At 38.8% G+C, this 25,243-nt stretch overlaps 1 protein-coding gene across 5 annotated transcripts in view; it reads right to left on the reverse strand.

Annotated features, from left to right (window-relative positions):
* LOC134577508 (potassium voltage-gated channel subfamily C member 1-like) overlaps positions 1–25,243 on the reverse strand; it is a 120,268-nt gene that overhangs the window by 19,843 nt on the left and 75,182 nt on the right. For 2 of the 5 annotated variants that reach the window (XM_063436273.1, XM_063436272.1), the window contains exons 3-4: positions 15,955–16,149; positions 7,430–7,555 (exon numbers count right to left, since the gene is read on the reverse strand). In XM_063436273.1, coding sequence (XP_063292343.1) covers positions 7,449–7,555; positions 15,955–16,149 — 302 coding nt within the window. In that variant the 3' untranslated portion in view covers positions 7,430–7,448. Of the gene's footprint in view, positions 1–7,429; positions 7,743–15,954; positions 16,150–25,243 lie in introns of those variants that run through there. The other 3 variants (XM_063436274.1, XM_063436271.1, XM_063436275.1) reach the window with 2 other exon arrangements.

A 25,243-nucleotide genomic window follows, 5' to 3' on the forward strand; every position in this document is an offset into this window, starting at 1 on the left:
TGGTAATTATAAGGCATTTGATTGGATTAGGTAGCTACTTGCTATTGATTGCTATTTAAATTAGCTATTGTTTGCTAATAAGCAGAGGCCTACCCAGGTGTTAAACATTCCTAGTGGGAGGGGATTTTAGGAGTATATAAGGGTAGTTGTCATTAGCTTGGCTAATAGAGCTTGGTTGCTTCATCTAAGTGTTGCTTCTAAGTGTGTGTGTGGTTGGAGATATTCTGGAGAGTTTTACAGAAGCTTCAACTGTCTAAGAGCTGTGCTAAGAGTTCTTTTTTACTGTTACAGGTAAGATTCATCTGTAGGAAAAGGTTACTGACTGCACAAGGTTTGATTTCCTGTTGGTAATTATAAGGCATTTGATTGGATTAGGTAGCTACTTGCTATTGATTGCTATTTAAATTAGCTATTGTTTGCTAATAAGCAGAGGCCTACCCAGGTGTTAAACATTCCTAGTGGGAGGTGATTTTAGGAGTATATAAGGGTAGTTGTCATTAGCTTGGCTAATAGAGCTTGGTTGCTTCATCTAAGTGTTGCTTCTAAGTGTGTGTGTGGTTGGAGATATTCTGGAGAGTGTTGCTTCTAAGTGTGTGTGTGGTTGGAGATATTCTGGAGAGTGTTGCTTCTAAGTGTGTGTGTGGTTGGAGATATTCTGGAGATAAACTGGAGGTAATCTGAGGTATCCAGGAGGATAAATAAAAAGTTAAGGTTTGTTTGATTTAAATTATTCACCTCATTGGAATGGCAGACTTAGTTCAGTGTAATAGTTGCTTTGCATTTGTTTCACGTTCCACTTTTTGGAGGTTTGGTTGTTGTCTAATCTGTAGACAGTTCTCTATTTTGCGGCAGGAGATTGTATTTTTGAAGTCTGAGATTTGTAAATTATCTGGTAAACAAACTCAGGCTGGAACTGCTGCAAAGCCACTGCCGCAGAGACATACTAGGAATGGCAGATGGATTACTGTAGGATCTGGTAGACTTGGAGTTGTGGATAAAAGGCATATTGCACAGTCTGTTGCTCTACATAATTCATTTTCTGCACTTTCAGAGGCTAGTGGTGTCGTGGAGAGAGGCACTGAGGCTAGTGGTGTTGTGCAGAGAGGCACTGAGGCTAGTGGTGTTGTGCAGAGAGGCACTGAGGCTAGTGGTGTTGTGCAGAGAGGCACTGAGGCTAGTGGTGTTGTGCAGAGAGGCACTGAGGCTAGTGGTGTTGTGCAGAGAGGCACTGAGGCTAGTGGTGTTGTGCAGAGAGGCACTGAGGCTAGTGGTGTTGTGCAGAGAGGCACTGAGGCTAGTGGTGTTGTGCAGAGAGGCACTGAGGCTAGTGGTGTTGTGCAGAGAGGCACTGAGGCTAGTGGTGTTGTGCAGAGAGGCACTGAGGCTAGTGGTGTTGTGCAGAGAGGCACTGAGGCTAGTGGTGTTGTGCAGAGAGGCACTGAGGCTAGTGGTGTTGTGCAGAGAGGCACTGAGGCTAGTGGTGTTGTGAAGAGAGGCACTGAGGCTAGTGGTGTTGTGAAGAGAGGCACTGAGGCTAGTGGTGTTGTGCAGAGAGGCACTGAGGCTAGTGGTGTTGTGCAGAGAGGCTTGGTGAGGCCTAATAGAAAGCAGTTGTTGGTGGGGGATTCCATCATAAGAGGTGTGGAGATGGACAATGGTGGTCTTGTGAGGTGTCTTCCCGGAGCTACTGCTCACAGAGACAGGAGACGTATCGGTAATATTGTTAAGCAAGCAAAGCAGGAAGGGGAATTGGATGTACTTGTCCATTTAGGGACAAATGACTTGGCTTGCAATGAGGTTTCAGAGGTTAAGGAAGTTTTTAGTGTTTTTGCCAATGATATACGGCAGGTTGCTTCCACATTGTCATTCTCTGAAGTTCTGCCTGTGCATAACACTCAGAATGACAGGCGGATGCGTATTAGGGACTTTAACTTGTGGCTTGGTGAATGGTGTCGGGAGCAAGGATTTGGCTTTATTGCTCATGGTAGCTCTGTTTGGAATGGAAATAAACTGTACAAAAAAGATGGTTTGCATCTTTCTCAAAAGGGAACAAATGTTCTCAGTGAGCAGTTCAGAGGTTTTGCTAGGATGTATTTAAACTAGGAGGGGGGGGCAAAAGGGTGATAAAACATCAATCCAATTGTCCCCCAAAACAAGGACAGAAGGTGCCTGTAGCAAGTGTGTTAAAAAATGATAAGCTTAGAGTCATGTCTACAAATGCTCGCAGTTTAGGGAATAAGATCCATGAACTTGTGGCAATAATGGCAACTGATAGTGTAGATTTAGTCGCTGTTACTGAGACATGGTATAATGAGAAAAATGACTGGGACATAGCAATACCAGGGTACTCTTTATATAGAAAAGACAGGGAAGGCAAGAAAGGGGGAGGGGTGGCCCTGTATGTAAAGAATAGCATAAAATCTAGCCTAATAAAGGTTAGTGAGGCGAACATAGAGTCAGTTTGGGTTACGTTAGAATTTGGTAATCACACAGTAACTCGTGTAGGTGTGATTTATAGGCCCCCAGGACAAATTGAAGAGTTAGATAATCTACTAGTTGAAGAAATAGCTAAAATGACAATGAAGGGGGAAGTTATCATCATGGGTGACTTTAATCTTCCTGATATAAATTGGAAAACAAAAATAGCTACATGTGCCAGGAGCACACATATTCTAAACTCCCTACTGGGATTGTCTCTAAAACAAGTCGTTGAGGAGCCAACTCGTAAAGAGGCCATACTAGATTTAGTGTTAACAAATGGAGATTTGGTATCAGATATTACTGTAGGTGAAAGTTTAGGATCCAGTGATCATCAGTCAGTGTGGTTTAATATAAGAACAGTGACTGAGTCACACCACACAAAAACAAAAGTTTTAGACTTTAGAAAAACAGACTTTTCCAAAATTAGAATATGTGTAAAGGAGTCATTATCAGACTGGAGCAATTTAAATGGAGTCCAAAAGAAATGGGATTATTTAAAAGTTGCACTACTGAAGGCAACAGAAAATTGCATTAGGCTTGTCAGTAAAAGCAAAAAATTCAAGAAACCACTGTGGTACTCCACAGATGTAGCCAAAATAGTAAAAAACAAAAAGTTAGCATTTAGTAATTATAAAAAAACCCAGAGTGAGGAAGACAGAATGACCTATAAGATTAGGCAGAAAGAGGCTAAGCAAGTTATAAGAGCTTCCAAATCACACACAGAAGAGAAAATAGCACAGTCAGTAAAAAAGGGGGACAAAACCTTTTTTAGATACATAAATGAGAAAAGAAAAGTAAAACAAGGATTAGTTAGATTAAAAACAAAAGAAGGAAGGTATGTAGATGAGGATAAAGGTCTAGCTGACTGCCTCAATGAATATTTTTGTTCGGTATTTACAGATGAAAATGAAGGAAAGGGACCTCAGTTAAGAAAAAGGATAAATGAGTCATTTATTACACGTGAGTTTACAGAGGAAGAGGTTCTATTTCAACTGTCAAAAGTAAAGACAAATAAGTCAATGGGACCTGATGGAATACACCCAAAGCTATTAAAAGAGCTTAGTGGTGTACTAGCAAAACCATTAACAGATTTATTTAACCAATCATTGATAACAGGAGTAGTCCCAGAAGATTGGAAGTTAGCGAATGTTGTGCCCATTCACAAGAAAGGTAATAGGGAGGAGTCGGGCAACTATAGGCCAGTAAGCCTAACTTCAGTAGTGGGGAAAGTGATGGAAACCATGTTAAAGGATAGGATTGTTGAACATCTAAAAACACATGGATTTCAAGATCAGAGACAACATGGGTTTACTTCAGGGAGATCATGCCAAACTAATCTTATTGATTTTTTTGATTGGGTAACTAAAATTATAGATCAGGGTGGTGCAGTAGACATTGCTTACCTCGATTTCAGTAAGGCTTTTGACACTGTTGCACATAGAAGGCTTATCAACAAACTACAATCTTTGAGTTTGGATTCCAATATTGTTGAATGGGTAAGGCAGTGGCTGAGTGACAGGCAACAGAGGGTTGTAGTCAATGGAGTATATTCGAAGCTTGGGCTTGTCACCAGTGGGGTACCTCAGGGATCTGTACTTGGACCCATTCTCTTTAATATTTTTATTAGTGATATTGCAGAAGGTCTTGATGGTAAGGTGTGTCTTTTTGCGGATGATACTAAGATATGTAACAGGGTTGATGTTCCAGGAGGGATAAGCCAAATGGAAAATGATTTAGGTAGACTAGAAAAATGGTCAGAGTTGTGGCAACTGACATTTAATGTGGATAAGTGCAAGATAATGCATCTTGGACGTAAAAACCCAAGGGCAGAGTACAGAATATTTGATAGAGTCCTAACCTCAACATCTGAGGAAAGGGATTTAGGGGTGATTATTTCTGATGACTTAAAGGTAGGCAGACAATGTAATAGAGCAGCAGGAAATGCTAGCAGAATGCTTGGTTGTATAGGGAGAGGTATTAGCAGTAGAAAGAGGGAAGTGCTCATGCCATTGTACAGAACACTGGTGAGACCTCACTTGGAGTACTGTACACAGTACTGGAGACCCTATCTTCAGAAGGATATTGATACCTTAGAGAGAGTTCAAAGAAGGGCTACTAAACTGGTTCATGGATTGCAGGATAAAACTTACCAGGAAAGGTTAAAGGATCTTAACATGTATAGCATGGAGGAAAGACGAGACAGGGGGGATATGATAGAAACATTCAAATACATAAAGGGAATCAACACAGTAAAGGAGGAGACTATATTTAAAAGAAGAAAAACTACCACAACAAGAGGGCATAGTCTTAAATTAGAGGGACAAAGGTTTAAAAATAATATCAGGAAGTATTACTTTACTGAGAGGGTAGTGGATGCATGGAATAGCCTTCCAGCTGAAGTGGTAGAGGTTAACACAGTAAAGGAGTTTAAGCATGCGTGGGATAGGCATAAGGCTATCCTAACTATAAGATAAGGCCAGGGACTAATGAAAGTATTTAGAAAACTGGGCAGACTAGATGGGCCGAATGGTTCTTATCTGCCGTCACATTCTATGTTTCTATGTTTCTATGTTTCTGTTTAATTTAAAATATCTCATCTCCCGCTCTGTTAATAGCTTGCTTGATCCTGCAGGAGCCTCCTGTATGTGGTTAAAGCTGTTTTGGTGAATATATTATCCCTTTAAGTCAAATTTTCCAGGATTATTTCTCCTCTGGTCAATTGAAATACAAAGGAAAAATGCTCAATTTACATTGGTTCTGGTTCCTTTTTTGTCACTATGGATGGGCTTCTAATGGGGAAATGTAATTAACAGGGGCGTTGTTGATTTTGTTTGGCATATTTGTAAAAAATTATGTTAACTAAGTTTTCTACTAGGTCACACACATTGATCAAATATATTTCTATATTTTACTTCTGTAATTGTTCCTGATATGCCATTATCTGGTGACATTGGAAGGTTTATGAAATTACCAATAGTATTAGTGACACGAACAGAGAAATAGGAAAATACAAGAGAAATATTACATCAACCAAAATTGCTACTGTAAGTGGATAGACCTTTAGATTATAGCATCTCTCAAATCTGAACCAAAGTGCCAGCTCAAAGTGCCACTGAGACTATTTAGAATATCGATTTAGAATGTTCTATACCGTTTCTTGACAAACTAATGCACTAAGTACTTTCTGTATGCCTAGTTGTGAAGACTGGATTGACCGGAGTCAATTCCTCTTGTGAAACAATATTATATATATCTTTTGTGGTTGACTTACCTGGTAGTCACTAAATTGAGTAAGAGGGTAGCGTGAAAGGATGCCACACACAATCCACATAGCACACCTTGGAATGGCGTATGTGTAAATGCTACTTTATGTTATTTCCTATAGAGAAGAATGGAAGGGGGCTTTAAGTAGAGTGGAAACACAATTGCATTGTATGTCGACATATTGATTTCATGAGTGGGAAGTCTATAGCTTAAATTCTTAAGTTGAAGATAGTGATTGGTCATAACTAGCTTTCGGTACCATATCAGTCCAAATGTAAAAGTTAATTGAATATTTTATTTCCTTTTTCTTTTGATGACGATAAGTCACTGTCCATATCACCGGAGAATAGAATAGGAACTACGTACGAAACAGACAATTTCTGAATTAGCTACCTGGGTACATGTTTTATATTACATTTAATAAAAATACTATTGCTATTTGATAACTCACTTCACACCGTCTGCTTTATTTACTAAGTTGAGAATTCAAAGTGAATTCAAATTAAATCCTATCTGTTACCACTTCAATGCTATGGCTACATTTTTAGGATTTAATCTTTCCTACGTTGGTACATTAAAGTGGGATCAGCTTAGGCTCAGTGAGGTTTCAATAATCTTAAACTCACTGGTAACTCACATTTGCTTTGAGAGAAAGTGCACCACTCTAGGAACTGCCATTGTTGCTAATTTTACTATCCGTGAAATCCTGGACTGGGCAAATTTAGGACGTTCTAGGTATGCCCCAACCAGCTTGATTTCCTCACACGTATTTCTCTATCCATAACATGTAGCATTCAGATAGGAACTCAATTAGCTAATTAAGAAGTTCCTTTGGGATTTCTGCTTGATAACAGATTTCCTTCATGCTGCGTTAGAATTCTACATAACGCCGGTGGCATTTTATATGAATGTGTCCAGGAAAATACAGTGGATCTGGTAACCTCCTCCTAGATATGGTGTTGGCCGTCACATCCATAACTCGAATTATACACCCATGAGAAATACCTTTTGAAAGAGGTAAGATTTCACAGCCATCCTATGTATCTCCAATCTACGGAAGTTATCTTTCACACACAAAAATAAATTTCACTCTGAAAATTTATCAGAACATGCGCACTTATATTGTTTTAAAACTTCTCATACACACTCTTCAGTATTTGCAGGTTACTGCACACAGATAATGTTAAATTAGTCTTCTTGAAAGATCATGACATGGTGCATTGGCCACTGACAGCAAAAAAAAATGAAATTATATGTTACAGCATGGCGTCTGAATTCCGCTGTAACTTGTCAACAGTCACGGTTATTAAAAAATGATCTGAACTAGTTCTATTGTATCCAGAGGCTTGCTTGATACAATGGTTCATTGGGGGGGAGAGGGGGGCATTCCAAACATGCATTTTTGCCAAGTGATATTTGGACATCAGATCATTAGATAACCATAATTTAGTACATGGATTATGAGTTAAATGAAATTAGGATCCATACTTGGCTGGTGAAGCTTGGTCTATGTCTAACAAAGCTTAGTTATCTCCAGCCAGGAAACGAAACAAAATAAACATAATACATATGGATCTGGGCTTTATGAATAGGATTGTTGGGTGCATTGCAGATATAAACACAAAAGAGCACATTTAAAAGATAATGAGGGTGAGAAAAGGGCATCCCCTTTCATGCTACTCACCCCTAAGGTTCCATGCATCCTACTGCTTGATCCAAGAGGCCGCATTGGCATTAAGGTCATGCAGGAGATCAATATCTTGTTTGTACCAGTCGTCGTGCCGAGATGATGAAGTACAGGCGTTGACAGCTGAAGGGCGAAGGGCGCAGGCAATGACAATGAAACATGGATGGAAATGGAAATAAACAAAACAAAACAAAACAAAAAAAAGAAATGCTTTAATGTAGATGGTTGTATAAAGATGCTTCGCCCCCATCCTCCCAGCCTTTGTGTCATCCTGTGTAAAAGAGCTAAATTCTGTCTATTTGAAAGAAACCTGCAAGATACAGAAGATTACATTCCTCTAAGTAACTCTTTTCCAGCCCTTTGCTATCATAATCGATTTTCAATATTTGCTATCAAACTCTTCAGTGGTAACTCAAGAGTTTTCACGATAGAAAAAAATTAATTATTATTCAGCTTTGAAAGTTTTGGCAAATATATTGCGCTATTTGATTTGGTGTTTCCTAATGATGTGTGTTATTAAGAAACTAGATTCTGAGTGATCATTTTAGCAGGGGCTGAGATATTCCAAGCCTACAGATTATCTTCCTGTGCAATGGCATAAAACAAGTCATGTTTTCAGTCCAATACTGGTGTAGGCATCCAGTAGGCACGCCATTTGCTATCATTTACAACTCTACCACCAATTAATGAAATTGTAATCCACGCAACTAAAGAACCCAGGGTTACCGATCTATGGCCTAGTGTTAAAAAAATACGCATTTAAAATGGTACGTTACAGAGTTTGTAAGTGACATCTACCAAGTTTATGTTAATTTGATTTTTAAAGTTTTGGCAAAAAAAAAAACAGTGCTGTCATGGCACCTACAGCCAGCCCAACTGCTGTGGTCTTAGATAATACAGACATTAACTTCTGCGTTAGCTTGTCCATCTATGAAGACAATGGTAGGTTGAGAGCACAGATTAGCCCAGTGCTTTCAGCATATCACTGCTGCTTCAATATGGTTGATTCCCGCAGACAATGAGCTGTAGTTGTTATGGTGATTACAAATGTATTTTAAATGCTCTTGATAACCCAATATTTAGGAAGTTAGAGTCACCTATCCTTGATTCTAAAAAAAAACACCAGCCTGCTTCTAAACTCAACTCTTCTTTAAACACGTCACCAGTGCAAACGGCAAATTTAACGCTGAATTCTATTTTAAAAATAAAGTTAAAACCAATAAATGAATAGTAGTCCTCTCTTTGACACATACAGGAAAGTTACTTTCCAATTACTGTTTTTTATTTTGTATTTCTTATTATTCAATATAGCCCTATGAAAGCAACAAAACAACTAAAATTAGTCTATTTGTGAATTATTATTATTAATGATTTCACTGAAATATTTATTTGTTTAATTATTTAATCAATAGTTTTTTCCTTTATAAAAGAGGAAATGTCTCAAGTTAACCATGGAAGAGATAAGATATAATTGTATTGTATTGTGCAAAATGAAAAAAAAACCTCAAATACACAAGAAAACTATTTTTCTTTCTAAATGGTTAGTGTTACAATCTGTATAAAAGTCTGTTTATTGCTGCACTTTTAACTAAATATTAGTATTATGGGCAGTTATATTATATTATTTGCAGTAATAATTATGGTATATTGTTACTCCGAGTGAGTCGAAGTCATTATACCATGATTTGCTGGACACACATCACTTGTATTTAGCATTTACTACTATGGGAACGAAATCTGTAATCTGATCAGAGTAGTGTTTTCGGATGCTTCCCCAATTAATGAATTGGTTTGTCATCCTGTATCACATCAATTCTAAATACTGTAGGGTGTAACTTTTCATGTACTGTTCATCAGCACTAAGACATGATTTATGTTCAGAAAACCATGATGTCTCGGGGCATACTTTATGACAATTTTTGGCCCAGCTGGTCTATTAATGTCTGAATATCTGGATGGAGTCTAACAAAGTGGTTGCAAATAAGGTTTTTTGGGACCTGTCACCTCCGTACACCTTTGACTCATTCTACCGATCTGACACACAGCCACTGGCTTTATGTATGTTGATAATTTTCATGATACTTAATTGTTCATTAGAGAACTTCAGTAGAATATTATAAAACATCCTGCAAACATAACTAATCAATTCAGGAGATCTATAATCCATAACATTCTAACAATGAAAAAATATATTTTTCGAATACAGATTGCATAGCTTGCTTATCAAAACAGTGATTTCGTGTATAGATCGAATTCAGGGATACCTAATAGATTTTTTTTGTGTTTTTTTAAAGCAGGTATAATTGCAGAGAAAAAAATATTTAGAGTTCACTCATTGTAGAAATGATAGATTAATTAAAAAAATATTTATCAAATGTCTTTGGAAACTTTAGAATAAGTGTAGGAATGGACAAAAAAAAAAATAGCATTTCCATAGAATTTCTACATGCTTGGTAATGCATACCTCCAAAGTGCCAGAATAATTTTAAAATGTGGTTTGCTATATTGTCACAAACAGTAAGCTATATAACATTAAATTACAGATTTCAGACACACCAGATTTTAAAAGACTTCAGCACCACTCCTGCACTAAACAGGAGCCAGCAAGGCTCAATTAATACCATGCTATTAAATAGCAAACTGGGGTCTGAAGAAAATTGCTAGTGTTTATAAGGAATTGGGTGATGTAATTCTAAAGGCAGATTTACAAACTGATTGCGGGATGTCAGTATATAATATGCTCCTGGTAAAGAGCGGTTTATATATGCAGATTGAAATAGGGACCTGTATAACCTTTTACATGCAGGGGGCTGTTATAACTAACATTTTGGCAATCTGCATTCTAAAAAAATACAAAAACATTCCTCACAAATTACCCTTTTTATTTGAATTTTGCACACATTGGTTTAAAAAACAACAGCAACATAATTTTAATATTTAGGTATCCCTAAAGAGCAGTCTATTAACTAATTTGCTTCTTGAATTAGTTTTTTTTGCCAGCAATGCATCCCATATTTCAAATAATTATTACACTTTTTTTTTTTTAAATATAAAAATTAATAGTGAGGATTTAAGTGGGCGTTAATATTTAGGCATATATTTACTTACTGGGAGCATATTTGAACAGATAAATAAGGGGTTTATTTCTAATAAAATGAGTTACATATTTTGGTCAGCAATGTCTCTTTTTAAGTATTTTTTGATTTGATTTATTTTTAGTCAAAACAAAATGAGAAAATAGAAATTAACAAAATCAGAACTGTATAAATTATTCAGAGTTAATGATGATAAAAATAATAAAGCAAAATAAAAAAAGAAATCAATTGAGCTTTGGAGGTGAATGTGTAATAAATCCTAAATCCATGCATACTATTTTAACATTTCAATGCAACTAAGGTAGCATAATTCAGTGGTTTGTTTCTTTAATGTTGATGACGATTTGCATAACAATTGCTCTGTCTTATGACTGTTTTATTCGAAAAATTTGATTTTGTGAATTCTTGTCAAGTTACATTTGCAATTCTTATTAATCTAGATGTCTAGAACAAAACTACAGTTATTTTTTGGTGGGATAAAAACCCGACACTAATCTAACCTACTTCGGTATGGTTTAACATACTCAAAATATGGAACTAATAGCACTACATCCACTGTATTGCACTGTACTGGTTATAGGGTTTACAATGCCCATTAAATTAAATGAGTGGTTTTTTTTTGTTTTGTTTTTTTTAAATATTTTAGCTATTAGCTTATAATGCATAGGCAAACTTTAACCCCTTAAGGACACATGACATGTGTGACATGTCATGATTCCCTTTTATTCCAGAAGTTTGGTCCTTAAGGGGTTAAGCAACCATCTGGAACTGACGTCAATCAATTCAATCAGCCAGTTTGATATATTGATATCATATCTGTCTCACCAGGTTTTGGCTAATTAATGGGAATTAATTATTGCGTTTGTTGCCCAACAACCAGTAGCTAACCGTTGGCTACCTCAATATTGACTGTAAGATCTTTCCTCGTCTTTTTGTTTCAGTGTTTTAGACGTGCAATGTTACCAATGATTCCTATGTAGCTTTTACCTAATGGACAATGCTGTTGGATAAGTTGAAGAATGAATGAACGGCAATAATTAATAAATAATAAAAACTAACACAAATGTTAATGGAAAAGGTTATCTGTCTGACAAACGTATCTCTGGACAATCGGTCATTTGTTTACTAATTGATTATTAATCTTGTGGGTGAGATAACATTTTAAATTGATTTCCTGACAAATTGGACGTTTATGTATTATTGCCGGTCAAATTGCTGACTGACGAATAGTGGAGGGACCTAGAGAGTACATTGTTGGATGATTGATGATCTACTGTAAACTTTGTATATGCTTCTTGATAATATTATACTGTAGTTAAACTTACTGTCACTAGTCAGATTAATTTGCAAGGGGTGTGGGCTTTTAAGCATATAAATAATGAATATGTGCATGTGTGTTGCTATAATGTAATGCACTTGGTGCTTATCTGATTTTAAATTATAAAGCAATGCTTTCCAATGCAGTGCTGAGGGCTCTTCAACAGCCCAGGTGTTGTAAGTCTACCATAAGAATGGCATTGGAAAAAGCCTCTATCCGGGACTGATGGTGTACCCTGAGGAGTGGGTTGGAAACCACTGATCTATATTAAATCATGCTATTTTGGATACTACAGTCACCAAAACAACTTTAGCTTAATGAAGCAGTTTTGGTGTATAGATCATGTCCCTGCAGTCTAACTTCTTATTTATCTGCAATTTAGGAGTTAAATTACTTTTTTATGCAGCCTTCATAACACCTCTCTGCATTTGTATTACACAGCCTTCCAAAATACTTTATGTAAAGAGACATCTCATGTTTATACTTCTTAATATTGCAAATACCATTTAATCTAGAATTTCTTATCCCCTGCCCTGTTAAAGGAGCACTATAGGGTCAGGAACACAAACATGTATTCCTGACCCTATAGGGTTAAAACCACCATCTAGCCACCCTGGTCCCCTCATGCCTCCTGTAGACCTGCCCACTGCCTGCTGACATCATCAGAAGTGGTGGCTTGATCCAATCACAATGCTTCCCCATAGGATTGGCTGACACTGACAAGGAGGCAGATTAGGGGCAGAGCCAGCATGATTCAAACACAGCCCTGGCCAATCAGCATCTCCTCATAGAGTTGAATTGAATCAATGAATCTCTATGAGGAAAGTTCAGTGTCTGCATGCAGGGAGAGGAGATACTGAATGTTTGGATGCATTTTAGGCAGCCATGACCCAGGAAGGATCTCTAACAACCATCTGAGGAGTGGCCAGTGAAGTTATCACTAGGCTGTAATGTAAACACTGCATTTTCTCTGAAACAAGCAATGTTTACAGCAAAAAGCCTGAAGGTAATGATTCTACTCACCAGAACAAATTCAATAAGCTGTAGTTGTTCTGGTGACAATAGTGTCCCTTTAATAGCTTGCTAGACCCTGCAGGGGCCTCCTGTATATAATTAAAGGTCCATTAACAGAGCAGGAGCTAAAATCTTTGAAAGTAACTGATTGAAAATGAAACCATTTTGTTTTCATGCAGGCTGTGTCAGTCACAGCCAGGGGAGGTGTGGCTAGGGCTGCATAAACAGAAACAAAAGTGATTTGACTCCCAAATGGCAGAGAATTGAGCAGTGAGATTTCAGATTTCATGATCTATACACAAAAAAAAGTGTTTTGGTGACTATAGTGTCCCTTTAACAACTCATTTGTTGCATGATAACATTGTGCAAGAACCAGTTAAACCAACTGGGACTTGCCTATTCAAAAGGGCAGATTTACTAAGTGATATAAGGAGGCACCATATCTATTCCTTGGTTACACAGTTAAACATCCTATTTAGGCTGTTACTATTAGGGATATTTTATCAAAATGTTCTGAAAAATGGTTGTAGTTAAATTTAATCGTTATTTTTATCATATTTATTAGTGTAAGAGTGACGGTTTTCTTTATAGTAAATTCTGCCAGTTTATGCCCAAATACCCATTTCAGAAGACTGCAAAATTTAAAGTGGTGGAAATTTTTTGCCACTTTTCTGTCTGAAAAAGTAGCGTAAATATCCATCAATCCGTTGTGTCAGCAAAAAAAAAAAAAAAAAAAAAGGGTGCATATTCAAAAATGACCCTTGGGGCTCTTAAAAACCCAATAGGTTAATAAAAGATTAAATCAATTGTGCCAAAAGTTCTCCAAAAAATTTGCCAAACATTAAACAGAAATGTGTCATAAATTTTGATAATTCTTTTCTCATTGGCTCAATAAAATGAATCAAAGTCAATGCACTATCACTGAGCACATCTGCAGAACCCAGGCAGATCAACCGAACTGCATTTCCATAGATGTCCTCAGTATGCAGTGATTACCCTGTCCTTTTGGATTAGGGACAATGATTGGTAAATGGCTGATTACATTTAGCCTATGTATCCATTTCTTACATGGATCCCTCCAGCATATGTATACTATAAAAGACAGCTGTTGGCATACAAGAAAAAGGTCAAAGAGGTCAAAAGAAGTATTCGCTCTCCCTAAATTTCCAACTTTTAAACCGATGGCATTAAAAGCTACCAAAGGTCCCTGACAATCTCCGACACTAAAACTACTGTGCACAACAGCTCCAGTAATCCTCAGCCAAACCTGGAGTGAATATGTTCACATTTTGTCTGGGGGTAGTGGTCAATGCACTAACATTTGGCTTCCGACCAGAATATGTTGTTAAAAGAATGACACAGAGATGAGAGCGATGGTTAAAGCATCTACAGAGAATTTAGCTTGGTTTGATACAAGTACAAAACTCTATTTTGAACGTAATAATAGTACAACAGAGCACAACAGAGGGCCATTATAAGAACAAAATTCAATGATCAATGAGTAAAAATATATAACACATAAAATGAACACATTTTTAAAGTAATGTTTCTTTCACGTAAACTAGTTTTTAAAAGATATATTAAAACAATAAAAAAAAAAAAAAATGTTGTCTTCCTTTGTTCATTTATGTTTCTTCCCTACCTCATTTCCAAAATATGTTATCTCTCATATGCAAATTTTGGTTTCAGGAAGTAATAATCCCTAAGCACAGTACAATCACACAAGGAATGCTCCAATCCAGAGGTAGACAACCTTCGGAACACCAGTTGTTGAGGAATATGTGTCACATAATGCTCTTACAGCCATGATGCTGGCGGAGCAACTGTAAAGATGTAGTCCACAACATCTGGAGTGCAGAAAAGTTGCCTACCCCTGGTCTAGTCCATTCTTGGCACTCCTGTTGCTCCTGACGACGGCGTGTTGAAACGCCGAAACACGCGTCGAGCTAGTTCTTCTTTTTTATTTATTTTGCACTTTTTGGGTAGCACTTATGGATTAAGTTATTTCATTTATTTTTAAGTTTTTTGACCTTGGTTATAGTAGGCATCAGTGGTTTACTCACTGTGCCGAGGTACTTAGGGACAGTTTATCCTCTGCAGGGGTTCATGTCTAGGCCTAGGTCTTGGGGCTCTTTAGTGTTTCCTTATAGAGGCTCTATTTACCTTTATACCCTGGCTGATTTAAGTAATCTTTACTACCTTGTATTACTCACTATGAGATTTTTTTGAGGGGAATTTTTACCTCCAGTTAGGTTATCTCTCAGATAGCTCCTTCATTTATTTTTTGTGAGCATCTGCTTCAGTATATATTTTCCTCTAGTTGGTATACTACCACCCCTCTGTCTACCTGTCGTTTTACCCATTGTTTTCCCTTAGGATTATTAAAGGTAGGGACCCCCCCCCCCTCCCCCTTTTCTTGTATTACTCTCCATTTGGGCTTTTTCTAGCCCTTTCACTTTCCTCCTTTTTCTATATTACATTTGAGGGTTATTCCCTATTCTGGGAGAGTAATCTTAGGGCTCATAGCACTTATTCATTGGTCAATGTTATGACCCCTGAATTAGAGACACTACTATCTTCTTTCATTGGCACTCCTTTTGTTTCTCTAACTACATTTACCATAATTCATTCTCAAACTAGACACCCATAGTTTCCTTTTTATTTGGCCCTGTATCTGTCATGCAATTGGTTTTGTATGTTTGCCAAACTGGTTTTAAAACAAATGTTTGCCTAAATATTGTTTAATGTGTCTATTGATTGCAGCATACCAGTCTTATCACAATAGTCTAGAGAAAGCGGGGTTGCAAGATTAGGCACAGCTATTATGTAAAAATATACTGGCCAAATTTTAACGCACATACTCTATATATCCCAAGAAGAGGACACTATGGATGTTTCAGAAGAGGGAGGGATATATGGTAAGAGGACCATCAATATCTAAGTGGTAAAAGGATGGCCAAAAACAAGGGTCTTTTCAAAAGGTGTTTCAGTTCTCGGGGGTGTGAGAAGGGTTGTTTAAGCCTTACATGGGTTCACATAGCTGCATAAATGGAAGTGAGCGGTGAAGGTGGGTCAAATGCATCAGAGACGAATACCTTTGCGAATGTTGCCATCTGGTGAATGTGCAAAGTCTCCAGTAGACAACAGGAAGCAAGCTCGGTCACGATTGTATCTCTCTCTTGCACCTGGTGTAACAGGAGACTTTTCCTCTGGTGACAGAGCCTGGTCAATAGTAGGACAGTCCTCATTGGCCAGTGCTGCATTGGCGGCATCCCCATTCTGCTTTGAGTCTTTATTTATAAAGTGAAGGACAGAAAAAAAAAAGCATATCAAATGTTAGCAGCAGTGGTGTTGAACAGTTTTACCAAATGTAGTTGAAGCAAGTTTGATCTGAGATATATAGATTTAAATAATAGAATACAACTGTCATAAAAAAGTTACAAATAGTATATTAGTATTGGTATTAGTGGTATTAGAGTATTACTTTATACATAAAAGGCTAGATTATATATTGTCATAGAAAAACCTAAAGGGACACTCTTTTTTAGTGGTTTTGGTGCATAGCCCTGTAGTACCAGGCTGGCTTTGTAAAACATTGCCTTTTCTAAGAAAGAGCAATGTTGACTTTAGTTCATAAATATGCTTCTAGTGCAGGCATAGGCAACCTTCGACACTCCAGATGGTTTGGACCACACCTCCCATAATGCGTTGTCAGCATTATGGGTGTAAGAGCATTATGGGGGATATAGTCCACAACATCTGGAGTGCTGAAGGTTGCCTATCCCTGTTCTAGTGGCTTAGAGGAACTTCCTCATCAGCATTTTTGATTTGAGAAGGTCTTCCTGTTTGGCATCATCATGCATTGCACAATGACGCTGAACGCTGCAAATGCATCTCACAGAGAAGCAATGGATACAGTGCTTTCTTATGAGAAGAACCCAATTGTCAGAGTACCATAGGTTCTCAATGCTTCACTGTAGGAAGCATTAGATTGGACCAAGATCTTATGTCTAGATATTTTCAGAACAGACTGAGCACTGCCCAGCAGACTCCATCGCGGCTGGATTGCATGTGAGTTTAAAGGTTATTTTTGCCCTTTTCTATTTTATAAAAAATGGGCATCTACGTGTAAACTATCAAAAGAACACACTAAGGATAGGAATATGTGTATTTATTTTTAACCTTGGAGTGTTCCTTTAACTCTAATAATAGAATAACAGTTCTCCCCATTCGCTCTTCAATAAACAGAGATAATGTTATCTTTAATAACAGAATACCTAGCCTAACTAGCTAAATCTGGTGTGATAATAACCTTGAATTTGGCCGCTGCTGTATTCACTTTAATAATAAAATCAGTGCACACTTTTGTTAATATTCACAAATTATGGAAAAATACCTTCCATAGGCCTTGGAGAGTTACAGTGCAGCAATATATGCATTTAAAAGACACAACGTAACGTGTGCTTATTAACAAGGCTACAATAATTGCAGAATATCTAAGGCAAGACACATTGTGGCCACTGCTACACGGGTAGCAGGCAGATAGATGTTTTGTGTTATGCTAGTAATTGCTGCAAGATTGTTTTGATTAGAACAAAACATACATTGCCCTTCTTATCCTCATTGCATTACTGGTTTAACTATAACCACCTCTAAACGGAGCTATTAAATGATTTCACTATTATTTTCATAAGATTGTCTCAGTGAGCGAACCATTAGTGCACAAAAAAGTAACTTGTGACATATCTTTATATCTTTATCTTTATTTTTTCCGTTGTTCCTTTATCAAATCCCTTGATAAATTTGAATGCCTTTGTACCAGTTACATTTTCTTTTGTCTCTGCGAAACAATTCCTCTAAAAGTCCCTTAGTAATCACTCAGATATCCTGTGTCTTGTAAATGTGGGTTAGCCAGGATCGTGGCTTTGTGCTGATTGGTGTGCGTTGCACAACATTATATTAGTTTTGTCTGTCGCATTCCGCTTCTCTAATATTCCTAATTTTCACTTGTATGCCTATAGCATTATTGCTCTCAAAATTACAGAATGCGTTTTTTCATCAGTTCTGAAATAATTAGACCTTTACGTTGATGTGATTTTTTTTTTTAAGTTGAGCAGCTTCGTTTTATTTTAATTTGCTGATAACAGCTGAGCCAATTAGCGATGTAGTATTTTACCCTCCAGTGCACTACCTGCTGGGATATATTAAGGACAGTGCTATTAAGCAGGAATGCATATATTAACCACTAGGGTACCGAAGAGAGGGGAGGGGGAGTCATTACAGTTGCCCATAATGCTACTGGCAAACAAATGTCTTCTATCTCTTACATATTAATACCAACTCCTTGGAGCAGAGTAAAATATGTATAATATTATATTATAATTTTTATTCAAATTAATTTATTCCAAAGGGTTTATGAGCTTTGCCTATGATGAAAGTAAGCGTACAGTGGACCGAAATGACTGGGAGTATTCAACAATTTGAGAGCAGGATTTATTGTCACTAACTGTGGACCACAACCTGCTTAGCTATAATGCCACTACTGAAATGTGGTACACAAGGCATGTATAAAACACATAAAGGCATTTTTATGTTACTCACAGTGGAAGAGTTAACAGCTGACCTAGTATGCAGGATTTAAATATATTGTCTCTCACTGAATCAAATTAAGAATATGGGTTAGAAGCATATTAACAGTCTTTAGTAGATGCCGGGCTTAAAGGAACACCCCACTCTCTAGAGATAAAAGTTTTCTAAATTTACCTTTCCTCCCTTGCTGTGCCACTCATTGATGCATTGAATCAGGGCTTGAGTCCTGCAGAAACGCATGGGAACAGCGTTCGTGCACTTTTTCCACAGCAGGAACGCCGTTCCCGTTACTAGTCCTGCAGGATCCAGGGCTGGCACAAGCGGCTGCCAGAGCAGGGGGGAGGACAAATGCTGGGGACTCGGATTTTTAACTGACCTCGCTTCCTGCAGCCTGCAACCAGTGGAGTCGGCTGACCTCTCCTGATGATGTCAGGAGGAAGGGGCGTGACTTTCACTGCTCTTCTCCCAGGACCGCTGGGGAGTCTGGGGGAAGAGCACAGAGGAAGTCACGCCCCCTCCTCCTGACATTATCAGGAGAGGCCAGCTGACTCCACTGACTGCAGGTTGCAGGCTCCAGATCCTGTCCCACCCCTCCTGGCCCAAGGTAAGCCTCAGGGAGGGAGGAATGCATGTAGTTTTTTTATCCCCTTACTCTGCCCTGCCCCCCCTTCTCAGTCCCTGTCCCCCTCCTCAGGGACACCCTGTCCACCTCCTCAGTCCCTGTCCCCCTCCTCAGGGACACCCTGTCCCCCTCCTCAGCTCCTGCCCCCCTCCTCAGTCCCTGTCCCCTTACTCAGGCCCTGTCCCCCTCCACAGTCCCTGTCCCCCTCCTCAGGGACACTCTGTCCCCATCCTCAGGGACACCCTGTCCCCCTTCTCATTCCCTGTCCCCCTCTTCAGCTCCTGTCCCTCTCCTCAGTCCCTGTCCCCTTACTCAGGCCCTGTCCCCCTCCTCAGCTCCTGTCCCCCTCCTCAGTCCCTGTCCCCTTACTCAGGCCCTGTCCCCCTCCTCAGTCCCCGTCCACCTCCTCAGGGACACTCTGTCCCCACCCTCAGGAACATCCTGTCCCCCTTCTCAGCCCCTGTCCTTCCTCAGCCCATGTCCTCCCCCCCCCAAGCTCCTTCCTCTGCCCTGTCATCTTACTCAGCCCCTGTCCTCCTACTTTGCCCCTGTCCCCCTTACTCAGCCCCTGTCCCTCTACTCAGCCCCTGTCCCCCTCCTCAGCCCCTGTCATCTTACTCAGCCCCTGTCCTGCTACTCAGCCCCGTGCCCTTACTCAGCCTCTGCATGCAAGCGTATAATTGTTTGGGGTTTTTTTTTGGGGGGGGGGGGGGGGCAGTAGATTTTGGGTGAGTTCCCGCAGTTTTTTACCCAGGACTTGACCCCTGCATTGAATCAATACATCTTTATGAGGAATACTCATCGTTTCCATGCAGAGTGTGTTGAACAAAGCTGCTGCACTCTGTACAGCACTGAAATAGGAAGCACATCTAGTGGCTGTCTGAGTGATAGACACTAGAGGTGTTACTAAGCAGAAATGTAAACACTGCTTTTTCTCTGACACATGAACTTAAAAAGTCAAGTTATTTCTACATTGATCATGGGACCCATGTCTTGAAGTCCTGTATTGAAGAAGGGCCTATTGGGCTGCAGTTGGAACAGTGAAAGCCCTGTTTATGCTCAGCTAGTTTTAAATGAAAAATCAAACATAAAATTGTAACTTTATTCTGACCTTGCATTCCACTTCCCTGCAATAAAATAGTGCTCTTAACACATTGAGAGCCTCAGTGTAATTGAATGCCTGTTAACAATGCAGGCTATAATTTATAGCAGACTACAGAACACAACAATTTAATCATATGTATAATGGGATTGTCTCCATGTGGTGTAGACCATAAAAACAGCCATTATTCTTCCTCCTGTTATTGCGTTCGCAATGCAGGGCAAATGGACTCAATGACTTTGATATACACTTACAAATAGCAAAACCTCTTCCACAGCATCTGTTAATTTAAGTCTTAAATTCTAAATTGGCCAAATTCATGGTTATTAACTAAAAGGTGAATTATCAGGATTTCAAAGTTACGTAATTTAAAATCCAACTATGTTGACCTACATTTAGGAATTTATTTTGAATTTACTTTCGATTCCTGGCAATTCACACTTTAGAAAATAATGATGACTGTGTAAAATAAGACAATAAATACAATCCTTACATAAATAAAATCTATATTTTATATATTTTTTTAAGCACTTTGATTTGAGTTTATGATATATTTGCAATAACCCATTTGACTTACTTTGTCTTTTGCGCACAGAGCATAGTATTTCCCAGCAGTGGCAGAACTAATCTGGAGAGATTCCTGGTGCAAGAAAATATTTGTCCCTCACCACCTCCCTAGTGTTTGAGTGGCCAAAAGGTAGATTCCTATCTGTTGTACATCTCCCACGATGCATTGCCAGCTGGGGATCTACCATTTGCCTATCCTTGCAGGGCTAAACAGGGGCGTACTTGTGTGTTGTATGTTTGAATGCATGGGTGTGTTTGTATGTAGTGTTAGTGTTGATTGAGGGTGTGTGTTTAGATTTAGTGTTGGTGGTTAATGGAAGGGATGTGCCTGCCTGTATGTAATGTTATTGTTTGAATGTGAATGCTGAGATGTATCCACATATACACATATGCAGCCACACATACAATTATACAGATACACACGAACACACAGATACACACACTGGCACACACATATAGACATATACCCACATTGACACACACACAGATATGTATACACACGGACACACACAGATACACAAATACGCACATATACCCAAACTGAAACATACACATGCCCTCACAGACACACAGATGCACATGTATACCCACACTGACACACACACAAACCCACAATTACACACATAGAGACACGCATATAACTACAATGACACACAGACACACACACACACACACACACACACAAATACATACATATATGTTTGAATGAAGAGATGTATTTGGATTTAGTGTTGGCATTTAATTGAAAAGTATGCTGGTATGTAATATTGATGTTTGAATGTGAATGCTGGGACGTATGCACATATACACATATATACATGGCCATGCACAGTGACACAGATTCAAACACTGATACGCAGATACAAACACAAGTCGCAATTTATATATTTAACCACCCCCATGTTTCCATACTTTTTGGGTACAAGAGGAAGGCTTTCTGGGCTGTCTGAGGATGATGGCGGTCTGATGATATCTGCAGTGCTCTGCCTCCTTCCTTCCCTCTGCCCCTCTGTAAGCTGGGAGGAAGTGACTGGCTCTCACTTCCTCCTAGCACTGGTTGCCAATATTAAAGAGGCCTGTTTGTGCTGCTAAAGGACCACAGCACCCAACCAGACTTCTGAGCAGAATTGCCTGCTTACCGTGTGGTCCACGATGGACTCCCAACACTTGTAGGCCTCAGTGCAGTCCACAGATTGTTTTTAATTGAATTGATGCTTAACCCTTTACAGACATTAGAGTGTGCAATACCATCCTACAAAAGGAGAGATTTATTGCTGTAAAGGTGGCATTGCACGCCCTAACGGTTGGGTCCTTCATGCAGGCAGCATACCTACCCTCCTCATCAGATGCAATCGGGGGGGGGGGGGGGGGGAGGAACTACCTGACAACTGAGAGCTCTCCCTGGAGCCAGACCCGCCGAGTCATGTGATCGTGATGACACCACAATCACATGACTCGGAAAGGCTGGATTGCAAGATTGACTGCAGGAGGACTTCCTGGGTTGTCAGGCAGATCCCCCAACACCTATATTTAGTAAAATCACATAATTATGTATAAATCACATATAAACAAACACATAGAGAGAATATATAAATATCTATAGAATAGAAATTCATTCCACATGTATATTTAAGTACTATTTTACATAATTATGTTATTTTATTAATTATGTATTGGGGGACCAGCCTGACAGCACAGGCACAAAGTCCAGAACATTTAATCTGCAAGCCCTATACACCATAGAATCTGTACATGGGGGGTACTATTGTACTCGTGGGACATTTCTGAACACAAATATGTGTATTTTACTATATTTTTCATATATAAATACTTCTTGTGAAAAGAAAGTCCTATTTCGTCTGAACAAAATTATATATAATAAATGTGGGTGCACTTAATATAAAAGAGGTAAATTATCGTTGAACAGACATATAGCTCAAGTACCAGATTGTGTTTTGGTTCAAAACTTGTACAATTGCCTAAGACCTTAAGGGGTTAAAGGGAGTGTTCATAAATGGGGGTAAGTTATTTGTGCTCTCTACTTGCCCCTGGTGCAGTGTATTACTGGTAGGTATCTTGAAAGACTGAAAGATAAAAACATATCGTAGTGCGGTTATTTTGTATATTGTGTCTAGATTACATTGTTTGGTTGTGATGTGTATTTGCATAAAATAATAGCCTAAATAAGCAAAATGTGATAGAAATTAGCATTCACACTTTGGACTTATTTTGCCATATTTACTAAGGTAAGGGCAAAAGTAGGTGCTCTTGTGGATTAACATTCAAATAAGGAGCTATCACCATGGAAACCTTTAGACTGCACATTAATATTTAGTACTTTACGCCAGAATAGACCTTGCACTGCCCTGATCAATGTGGACCATTGCTTGATTTAAAGGACCACTATAGTGCCAGGAAAACATACTCGTTTTCCTGGCACTATAGTGCCCTGAGGGTGCCCCCACCCTCATGGCCCCCCTCCCGCCAGGCTCTAGGGGGTATAAGGGGTTAATCCCTTACCTTTTTCCCCCGCCGGGCTCCCTCGGCGCGGGGAACTCTTCTCCTCCTTTTCGCCGTCATCGGCTGAATGCGCATGCGCGGCAAGAGCTGCGCGCGCATTCAGCCTGTCCATAGGAAAGCATTCTCAATGTTTTCCTATGGATGCTGGCGTCTTCTCACTGTTGAAATCACAGTGAGAAGCGCGGAAGCGCCTCTAGCGGCTGTCAATGAGAGGCCACTAAAGGCTGGATTAACCCTATTATAAACATGGCAGTTTCTCTGAAACTGCTATGTTTATAGAAAAAAAGGGTTAAACTTAGCTGGACCTGGCACCCAGACCACTTCATTAAGCTGAAGTGGTCTGGGTGCCTATAGTGGTCCTTTAATATGCTGTTTGTCAGATAATGTAACAATAACGAGACATGTTGTGTGGCAATGTTTGGTTTGGAGAAGTGGCACTGTCACTTGTCTAAATGTAAGAGTTTTGCTATTTCTCATGGGTTCCTTGGAAAACACACAACAGGATTGGAAAGTTTTTGTAGTAAATATTATATGGATACTAGACTGTTTTATCATTAAAATAATCTTTTAATATCACAAAACAAGTCCACCTCCTTGTACCGTGCTATACCAGCTTTTATAGATCACGTCATTGCATTATCAGACTGATCAATGATGGCTAGCCTTAACATATCTGGTGTTTGGTGCTATTATGCACATTACCCTCACTCAACAAAAGGCAGCAAAGATTAGCTGCTAGCTTAGAGTGACAAAGACATATACACTTCCAGCCTCGAGTCTGGGTCATATATATCTATATCCAACAGTTAACTTAAAATAAATAAACACAAATAACCAAATATTTCAAACTTTTGTTTTGGGGGGGAAGGGGAAGGAGTTATGGTCAGAATACTCAAGGACATCATTAACATGTAAGAGAATAGGTTGCTGATCCAAGGAGAATTCCGATTGCCATTATAGAGTCAAGAATGAATGGTTTTTCCTACTTGTGACCCAATTGGCCATCGCATCAAATTGAGTGTTTCCTTCTTTTCGATCAGCAGCATATAAAGATGTCATTAAAGGTTGAAGGATGGCTTTTTTTTTTTTATAAAACTATATAATAGTTATGGTCAGGGAACAAACAGTATGAGGGATTCGGGAGTGCAGCTAGGGGTTAGGGAATAGTTTGGGTAAGATAATAGTGGTGGTTTTAGGGAGCAATTAGAGTTAGCAAATAGTATTAAGGAATAATGAGCAGTTAGTGAACACAATGACAAGTTGAGGAGCTGTTAGAGTTCGAGAATAGTATATGGGGTTTACGGAATAGTGTGAGGGGTTAGGTGGCAATTTAGGTTAGGTAATAGTTAGGAGCAGTTAGGATAGGGAATAGTATAAAGGGCCAGTGAGCAGCTAGGGTTACAAACTAGTATAAAGAGTTAGGGAGCAGTTATGGTAAAGAAATACAATTAAGGTTTAGGAAACAATATGGTAAATGGATGAATATGAGAGGTTAGGAAACAGTTATGGAATAGTAGGTTTAGAGAAGTGTTAGTGTTACAAAATAGTATGAAGAGATAGGGAACAGTTATTGTTAGGGAATACAGTGAGCAGTTAGGCGACAGGTAAGTTGGAGAACAGTTAGGGTTAGAGGACATAGATAATAGTGTGGGAGTTAAGAATTAGGAAGCAGTTAGGACTAAGGAACATCATTGGGAGCAAAAGTGGTTAGGGAGTAACATAAGTCATTTAGGAGATAGTTGGAGTTCCATGTGCAAAGATTTAATGGTAAACTATAACCAATCAAACTCAGTTAATGGTAAACTATAAATGGTACATCATGATTATCCATCACTTGCCATCAATGTGTTGTTGTACTACAATTCCTGTATACGTCTGGGAAATGTAGTCTAAAAACAGTCGGAACTGCAAGATTTGAAATTGCTTATTTATTTAATGTGTCCAGCAATATCTTGCTTGTTTTAGGAGAACATTATCTAACAAA

The sequence above is a fragment of the Pelobates fuscus genome, chromosome 11 (assembly GCF_036172605.1).
Source record: "Pelobates fuscus isolate aPelFus1 chromosome 11, aPelFus1.pri, whole genome shotgun sequence".
NCBI lineage: Eukaryota > Metazoa > Chordata > Amphibia > Anura > Pelobatidae > Pelobates > Pelobates fuscus.